This window comes from Malaya genurostris, chromosome 3, assembly GCF_030247185.1.
Source record: "Malaya genurostris strain Urasoe2022 chromosome 3, Malgen_1.1, whole genome shotgun sequence".
Lineage (NCBI taxonomy): Eukaryota > Metazoa > Arthropoda > Insecta > Diptera > Culicidae > Malaya > Malaya genurostris.
Genome location: NC_080572.1, coordinates 214,026 through 223,578, shown reverse-complemented (window position 1 = coordinate 223,578; position 9,553 = coordinate 214,026). Strand labels below are relative to the sequence as shown.

At 35.2% G+C, this 9,553-nt stretch overlaps 1 protein-coding gene and 1 long non-coding RNA gene across 4 annotated transcripts; one reads left to right on the top strand and one right to left on the bottom strand.

Moving 5' to 3' along the window:
- Positions 1-708: 708 nt before the first annotated feature.
- On the top strand, positions 709-7,141 carry LOC131436153 (glutamyl aminopeptidase-like). Of its 3 annotated transcripts, XM_058604683.1 has the most exons (8): positions 713-1,579; positions 1,634-1,804; positions 1,872-2,372; positions 2,433-2,741; positions 5,178-5,358; positions 5,413-6,001; positions 6,059-6,336; positions 6,390-7,141. In XM_058604683.1, exons 3-7 carry the CDS (start codon positions 2,347-2,349, stop codon positions 6,322-6,324), a joined length of 1,371 nt encoding a protein of 456 aa, XP_058460666.1. In that variant the 5' UTR covers positions 713-1,579; positions 1,634-1,804; positions 1,872-2,346; the 3' UTR covers positions 6,325-6,336; positions 6,390-7,141. The 3 variants fall into 3 exon arrangements, with proteins under 3 accessions (XP_058460667.1, XP_058460666.1, XP_058460665.1); XM_058604682.1 differs by having other exon boundaries at positions 1,634-2,372; XM_058604684.1 differs by lacking the exon at positions 5,178-5,358 and having other exon boundaries at positions 709-1,579; positions 1,634-2,372; positions 5,397-6,001.
- Positions 7,142-8,283: 1,142 nt separating this feature from the next.
- Positions 8,284-9,089, bottom strand: LOC131436154 (uncharacterized). The gene is made up of 3 exons (XR_009230586.1): positions 8,873-9,089; positions 8,590-8,802; positions 8,284-8,527 (listed from the first exon to the last, which is right to left on the bottom strand). It is a non-coding gene; the product is annotated as an uncharacterized LOC131436154 (long non-coding RNA).
- Between the last annotated feature and the right edge of the window lie 464 nt (positions 9,090-9,553).

Here is a 9,553-nt window from a genome sequence, read left to right as displayed (position 1 = left end):
TTTTCTGCAGATGGGTTAATTTGGGAAGTTAGACTTTGCCCGTGATGATTACGACCGTGTGAGAATATCGTTTTCGGACTGAGATCGCATTGAACATTTCGGACGTGACGTAGTTTGTATGACACGCGCGACTCGGACGCGCTTTTGGTCGACTAGCTTGCTTCCACCCTACAAAGAGGGAAACCGGAACCTTCTCCCGAGAAGTCTCAAAAGGCCGGGCAGCCACACATCTGGCGGGTGGTCTCTCATCGAGAGTGGCGCATAAATCACCCGCTTACACCCCTCGGAAGCACGTTCAGGCGGTCCAGTTACACACCTGAGTTAAATGCGCTATCAACTACAAGCAAAAATAACTTGCATGCAAGTTATTCGCGCAAGGAAACGCGACAAAAATAAGATTGTTAATGCTTTTCAACAGAACAAAGTAATGAAATAAAATAAATACTTTTACAAGAAATATTCGTGGTAACAATATTTAGCAATATGACAACTATTTCTCAAAAGGGGAAGAAATCTGCGTACTTAAAATTTTCGGCTAGACCTGCACGATGGCGCAATAGCCGGCGAACGACCAAAATTATGTTAAAGCCGGGTATAAATAAACGATATATGGCGCAATATTAAAATTAGCATTTTTCAAAAACAAAACTCGGTTAAGTAATTTTCGCGAAGAGTGAGTGCCCGAAAATGTTACATACATACATACATACATACATACATACATACATACATACACACACACCTACCAACACATACATACACTCACACATACCGACAGGTTGAGTTTGTTACGAACTGATACGAATGATGTATGACACTCCGTCCTCCAGGTCTCGTTTTAAAAACTAAAACTATTACACCAACTATTGTGATTAACAACAGCAAAATGACACGTTTTCTCGTGCTTCAATCAACAATGAACTATTCAGCAGTTTATACGTTGACACATTCCAGTTTCGTAATATAATATTTACACTATGATAAGATTCTTTTCTAAAAATTTTGTTTAGATCGTTCACTCCTGCATATGTTGGGTCTTTACACTGTGTTCGATCTGACTTCAGAACAAGAAAGTCGATGCAGTTTGTGGGTGTTGATAAATAAAATAACCTGCATTGTATTTTAAAGTACTGTAGTGGTAGTAGTTATAATACTTTTATTGTAGAGCTAATAAACAGAGATGCTGCTTATCCGTATCAGTGGAGATTTACATTTTGGTGAGAGCAGATGCTTCATCGTGATCAGTATACACAAAGAGTCAATTTAAAATGCTATAATTTTTTTCTTTATCGTATTATCCGTTGGAAGAATAACCATAGAAGACAAAGTGTTCAGCTGATATGAATAAAGCAGGCCAAAGTCGTAGATTAGTGTATAGTTATAATGATCATTCCGAATATCACATTTCTGGCATTTAAAAATTTTCTTTTGCATCGCCAGAAGATAATAATATTGAATATTCGAGGAAAGGAGGATGTTTTGTTTCTATCTGTCGTGGCATCAGTATAGCAGTGGTGATTTTTATATTTATTTTTTTCATATCTTTCACTATATTTTTAGTACCAAGTATGCATACGAGGTAAGTGATTGAAACTCATATTTAAAAAGTCATTCGAATATATTGTTATTCTAGCATAAACCAAATATAACGTTGGAAGATTTTCTTAATCATCGTGCCTATCTGATAGACAAACGATCGCGAATCCCAAAGCATGTTATTCCGAAACATTATAGGCTTTTTATTCAACCGATTTTCAATGAAACAAGTAAACCCTTCTCGTATAATGGAATTGTTTGGATTACAGTAACATCAAAAAAGCATAATAATAAAAGAATAGAGCTTAACGTTAAAAATTTGTACATTAAATTAGATGATGTAACCGTTTTAAAAAGTATACGATTAACAAACTTAGATTTTGACGAGGATCTAGATTGGGATCTAAGCGAAGAGGATATATTACCGCGTATCAGGAACAAACGAGACACGATCTACAATGACAAAATTGAAAGAATGAATAATTCAATGGATTTTTCAACCATGTCTAGTGATGGGAATAACGGTGATAAAAATATAAATACTTTCACTAATGATGGTGCAGGAAGGAGCAAATATTTTCATCCAATTTTCCCCTCGGATGACTTTGTCACAATAAAGATACTAGATTTAGAATTCGACGAATCAAATGAAAAAATGATTATCTATCTTGGGACCGAAATGAAAAAAGATATTTATTACATAGTAAAAGTGAATTTTACAGGCAATATGACTAACGAAAAAGGTTTATATTATACTCATTACAAAGATGGAAATGGGATTCATAAGTATGTGCATTGATGTAATCTGGCATGAATTTAGAAATGTCGGAGCTAATGTATGAGTATCTATGTGTAGAAAATTGACGGTTGATAATTGAAACATTATTTTATTTCAGGGAAAGGGATGAGTTTGTGGTTGATACGTATAATACTACAGGAATGATTCGAGCATCCGAGATAGGTTTCATTATAACCGATATGTCACCAGAACGGTACGAACTAACACCAGAGATTTACCTCATTGCATACACAAGGAATATATATCACAACTATATGAAAGGCATAGTTTCTAAATTCGCAGAAGTTATAAACATATACGAAGGATATATGGGCATGAAATTTCCCTATCGAATTATTAAATATGTTACAATTCCTAATACAGACAACACCGTCAGTGAAATAAAAGAAGGAATGATTTTGTCTAGGTACGTAGAAAATAATCAATCAAAAAATCGTGTCAATCATCCCCATACTGAATCCCATACAAACTTTAATTCTTAGGCGCGAAAATAAACATTTAGATTTTTTTTTTGGTTTGTTCAATAAGTACAATATTTAGTTTCAATTTCTTAGCCATATCCGCTTAACAGTTTAATTTAAACCGCTTACACTTTACACTATATATGTACTACTCTATGGATATTGCACTTCGGTTTAAACCACTAAGCACGCGCAAAGTTTACTATATTTATTTAATAGCCGGTCATCACTCGCTTACGCTCGATCCGTCAGAAATGTGTTTGATTTGTGTTACTTTGTTGTTTTCACTATACGTAGGCTACTGCTTATATAGGGTGATTTTTTAAGAGCTTGAGAACTTTTTTAAACAATAAAACGCATAAAATTTGCAAAATCTCATCGGTTCTTTATTTTAAACGTTAGATTGGTACATGACATTTACTTTTTGAAGATAATTTCATTTAAATGTTGACCGCGGCTGCGTCTTAGGTGGTCCATTCGGAAAGTCCAATTTTGGGCAACTTTTTCGAGCATTTCGGCCGGAATAGCCCGAATTTCTTCGGAAATGTTGTCTTCCAAAGCTGGAATAGTTACTGGCTTATTTCTGTAGACTTTAGACTTGACGTAGCCCCACAAAAAATAGTCTAAAGGCGTCAAATCGCATGATCTTGGTGGCCAACTTACCGGTCCATTTCTTGAGATGAATTGTTCTCCGAAGTTTTCCCTCAAAATGGCCATAGAATCGCGAGCTGTGTGGCATGTAGCGCCATCTTGTTGAAACCACATGTCAACCAAGTTCAGTTCTTCCATTTTTGGCAACAAAAAGTTTGTTAGCATCGAACGATAGCGATCGCCATTCACTGTAACGTTGCGTCCAACAGCATCTTTGAAAAAATACGGTCCAATGATTCCACCAGCGTACAAACCACACCAAACAGTGCATTTTTCGGGATGCATGGGCAGTTCTTGAACGGCTTCTGGTTGCTCTTCACTCCAAATGCGACAATTTTGCTTATTTACGTAGCCATTCAACCAGAAATGAGCCTCATCGCTGAACAAAATTTGTCGATAAAAAAGCGGACTTTCCGAATGGACCACCTAAGACGCAGCCGCGGTCAACATTTAAATGAAATTATCTTCAAAAAGTAAATGTCATGTACCAATCTAACGTTTAAAATAAAGAACCGATGAGATTTTGCAAATTTTATGCGTTTTATTGTTTAAAAAAGTTCTCAAGCTCTTAAAAAATCACCCTGTATTTCGGGAACCCATACAATTGTCATGATATGTTGAATGTGATGCCGTGCGATGGCGTTGTTGAACTGAAGATTGATTTCGCTCCAAGCTGACATGGTCTGCCTACAATCAATAGAACTCGACACACATTCGTTCGCTAACCATTCTGGTTTGTTTTGATAAACTTAACACACTGTTGAAAAGCTTCTCTGCTAGAGTTGTGTTCATTTGGTAGAGTAGGATAAATTTCTGATTTGTCTTTTGTCCAAGTTACCAAAAGTTCGTGAAAAATAGATTTGGCTTAAGTAGCATACAAAGCATTTTGAACAGTAAGGAATTATCCATACTTGAATGTTCGCCTGACACAACAAAACAAACTTTGAAGCAGTTGATTTCTCAGCTTTAAAGCAGAGAAAAAGTTTTCTCAAAACTTGTTCTGTACGTACAAGTTGCCAAAAAGTGCCACACGTACTTTAAAGCTCTAATGAAGTGGATATTTTTCTGGTACAGTGGAAGCGGTTTCTTGAAGAGACGACGCTTAAATTTCAATTTGTTGTTTATCTTACCCATTTGAACTTTATTTGCAGAATATGAACTATGGCAGTTTGAATCCATTATGGTAATCATCTTGAAGATTGATATCTTATTGCCACTTATTATTTGCGCTTAGTATAATCTAAATTATTCAAAAGCAAAATGCAAGGAAAATCTGTTTGGTTCGTTAGTGCTTCTACAGCATAATCTTTTCATTGATTCATTAAAACATGTTCTGATAAGTTAAACTCACACCCACGATGCCTAATATTATTCATCTAACTCCATCACACACAACTTATTATCAACTGGTAAACGATATCAAAACTTTTCCTTCTATCAACAGCCGTAATTCTAGAACAGTCATATGCATTCCGTCATTGAGTCATTTGGCAAACAATAATTTTGATACACCATTGTCCATACAAAACAACTTTATGGATTTTTCCCCCTTTTGCGGCCAGTTTTCCTCATTTTTTTATGAACGAACCCGGTGGGAGTAAATACTGATAAAACAATAAAAAAAAAGAATAGTGTTAATCCGTCCATCCGTTCTTACGTGATGCGATTACAAAGAATGAGCTCTGCATTTTTATATAGATATAGATATATAGATTTCATTTCCTTTTTAGCGAAAAAAGATTAATTATTGATTTAAATTACTTTCCCACAACGGATGGAATATTATTACGAGTTGTTTCTAATGAATTGGCAAAACTATGGATTCATACCCTTGCAGACTACAAGAACAAAGAGTTGTACTGGTTACACGAATCAATTCCATTATATTTAGAGACAATCGCCCTAAAATATGTAAGATTCAAGCTTTATAAGTTATACATTCCATATAGATTATTTCTCCCGCAGATAAACAATACTACTTACTCCGTAGATGATTTTTTATTAGAAGGCAAACTGCGAGCTATGCAGGAAGAAATAAATACAAGAACCACTGCTTTAAATGTTATTACAACTCATTGGCAAGATGAGGCACATTTTGAACTAAATAGATTTAAAGGTCTCAGTCTTTTGCGTATGATGGATTATACATTGGGTGAAACAACTTTTGATGCATTTATAAGAAATTATATCATTCAAAGAATGAATAATGAAACTGTAGATATTAAAGGTATTCTAAATATTATCAAACGTCATACGGATGCAACGTTCAACAATTTCCTACTCAGTTGGACTACAATGGAGAAATACCCAATTATTGAAATAAAACGAAATAATAATAGTGGTTTTAGTTTGCATCAAAAAATGATTCCGTTCGAAGAGGATATAGGAGAACAAATTTGGACAATTCCAGTAACATTCACCAACGACATTAACCAACAGACATTTTTTGAGAAGATACTATGGTTGAAGGATTCAAGTGCTTCACTTACCACCGAAGCAAGTTGTGAATTGAATACAAACAGCACATGGGTGATAGTGAATCCAAGTGGAATCGGTAAGCTGTATAAAGATAACAATTTTGAACTAATTGTATTTTAAATGTTTGTTCTAGGGTATTATAGAGTAAACTACGAACGAGTTCATTGGGTGAAATTGGCTAGAATTCTAAATGATAATTTCAAATCATTTCATTACGGCACCTTAACCGTTATAGTTGACGACGCTCTAAATTTAGCTAGACTTGGTTTATTAGACTATTCTATTGCATTCAACGTAATTTCTTTTCTCCGAAAAAATAATGATCTCTATCAACCTTGGAAGAGTGCATTAGACAATCTTAAATTTTTATATAACGCCTTAGAAGATCATCCCAACTAGGGTCATCTCGAGGTGGGTAAATAACTTACCACTATTTTAAATTATTAATCTTTTATTTATTTCAGAAATTCTTAGAATACCTGATAGTTGAAACGTATAAAAATATTTCGATATCTCCTGAACAATCCCGTAATCCTATGATTACGTCTCTTTTGATAGAGTGGGCGTGTCGATTAGGGGTGTCAGCGTGCATTGAAGATCAAAGACGTATCTTCAACGCTATATTTGTAGAGAAAAAAACATCACCCTTTGATGTTCCGGAAAATAAGCTTTCTTTCTCAATATGTACTGTTATCAGATACAGTGGGATTGAGGAGTGGCAGCTGACTAGGCAAACGTATTTGACATCTGAGGATATAAATCTTCGAATAATTCTTGTCAGAGCTTTAGGTTGTACTCGCGAAATCAGTTTGATTAAAAAAAATCTTGAATTACTTGACAATCATCAATTTAAAATGTACAAGCATCACATTCTTTCCTCCTTAAGTCAAAATAAAATAGCCCTCAAGTACACATTAGAATATTTATTGGATGAATGGATTAATCTCCGTAGTTACCTTACACTGAAAGATATTTCCGTACTGATAAATAAAATTTCAACAGAAAATGAGTTTACAATGTATGAGCAAATATTTTTCAAGTACTCTTACACATTTCAAACTATTGATAAAGAAATTTTGAAACGTATGCGAGATATGATAATGAAGTTACTTGTATGGAAAAAAACAAATCGCTCCAAAAGTATATTACAAACGATTCAAATTGTTTTAAAGTTTATCAAAGTCCATTACGAATAAAATGATTTTTTACTAATTTTTATCAACATGTTATTATTCTTTTTGGTCTTCTGGATGACATACGGTTGAAAGCTCCAAAATAGAAACATAAAATATTGTTTACCTTGTTTGTAATTCGAAAGCTTGAGAAGGCTCAGTTAATTCTCTCGCAGTAACAAGGCTGTTTACTTAAAACAGAACTGGAAGTGGTTTGAGACATCAAGTCCCCTTGGGCCCAGACTTTCTCAGGGGCATCGAAAATTCGAGGATTTAACAGTGTTTATTATTCTTCATAATAACAAAATATTCAATAATTCAAATTTGTGTATCGTTGCGACCGATCTACAAATTTGGCCATATCCGTTATACCAATACAAGCACAAACAGCACACTGTCAAAGTCGAAGAGAAAAGAACGTGCCTGATGGGCTTCCCCGGCCGAGTGCGGAAAGGTCTTAAGGTACAATTAATGCGAGAGTCGCGTTTTGTTTGAGAAATACACGGAGGGTTTATTCTCATGTATAGGGACCCGTAATGTTGCAATTCCTCTGGAGCCGAATTTTCGCCCTGCACACAATCATAGTATGTATAGGGTATAGTAGAGTGCCTACAACCAGAGTGACATGTCATCCGTAATGTTGGCAACAATTCAAAACATTTAATCCGAAATGTTGGCAGTCGCGTTAGTTTCGCATTATATTTGACAGGTCGTTTGCTCGTTTGGAACAAATCTGTCATTCCAAACGAATAGCTGTTGTCACTCTGGTTATAGGCACTCTAGGGTATAGTACTGATTATGGCATCGCTGCTAACAACAAATAAAAGGGAGTAGGTAGACGTCCCGGGTTGGCGGTTAATGTATAGGGCACTGGTCTTACAAACCAGTTGTCGTATGTTCGAGCCCCGACCTGGAAGGATTCGCAGTGTCAGTAGAATCGTAGCACCAACCATGCATGGGTTCTGTACACTCTGAATCGGCTACGAAGTCTGTTGAAACAGAAGGTCAAATTCCGCTACAGGAATGTAATACCAAGGCTTTGCTTTTAGGTAGACAAGTGAAATCTGGTAATTTAAACACATGACGAGAGAAAAATCATTTCTGTTTTTGAGAACTGACTCTCAGCGAGTGCAGTCATCCGGAATTCGTGTTTATAGTGAATGTTGGAAAATTAAAATACGAAATATAAGATTCTCACATTTACTACAGTTTAGTTTAGCTTCTCGCTTTTTCTGTAAGCGGCCGTTGTGTATTCTGTACGTATATGTTGATTTATGGAAAACCTGATTTATATTGTTTCGTAAATACAAGCTTAAAGATGATCCCGATCATCCTAAAAATCGATTTTTATGTTCATTGTAGTATTTTTCGGTAAACTTGCAATCGAAGGATATTTTTAATTTTTCTTGTATCGCATGCTGAATAATGGCCTTAAATGAGAATGAAGCTGAACATAGAATTAGTATACAAACTGTGTAATTGGATCGAATACCTCTGCCAATTGTTTTCCTACACCACGTCCTTGAAAAATTTGCGGTACCTCGGTATGATTTACTACAATGCTTTTTCTGCTATCGTCTAATGTGTACCTTACGAAAGCTTTGTTTTGGTTGAATTGGACACTAAACTCTGACAGCTCGCAGTTGTGTACTACATCATTGGCTTTGGAGAATAATAAACGTAGGGTGAATCGCAACGAATTCATCTATATCAAAATTATGCATCTTGAAGCTGATTAGACCATAATAATCTTACAGATAGTGAATTGGAATTACCTTTATAGTGTTTAACAAGGGGTTAAATATCACGTTTTCCAAGGTGGATACCTTTTTCAAATTGATAATTTGGTTTTAGATTTTTACATTACAACCGTTACGTCGCCATTCTGAAATGTACTTGTTTTCATCACGAAACAACTATCCAGGGTTGCCACATATAACAAGTATAAATAATCGATACATCAGCCGAATAATGTAATATATTATGATGTTCCTTTTTTATCACAAAATAGTCACTAGGGTTTTGAGTTCTAGGCTTTAATTATTTGCCACAGTTGTCGTTGCCAAGTTGTCAGATTTATCTGGCAAATGCCAGATTTTTCTTGCTTTGCCAGACACTCTAACGAACCAGATCTTTTGCCAGATTTTACAAATTTTCCCAGATTTTACAAATTTTCCAAGATTTTGTCAGATCTTACCAGATCTTAACGGTTTTGTCCTCTATAAGATAGTTGGTGAGACCTTTTTTTTGCTCACTGAAAATGAAGCCCGGTCAAAATTTCCTTGTATATAGTTGGACCCAGACAAATAAAGATAAATTTTTGAGACAGAAACAGATTTTTTTTTAAATGACTTGGCATCCCTGGCCACAGTTCTATATAGGTTCAATGATTTGCCACAAGGGTATTGTTGTTGAGTTTTCTTGATTTTGGCTTGAGGCAGAGATGCCAGATGTTT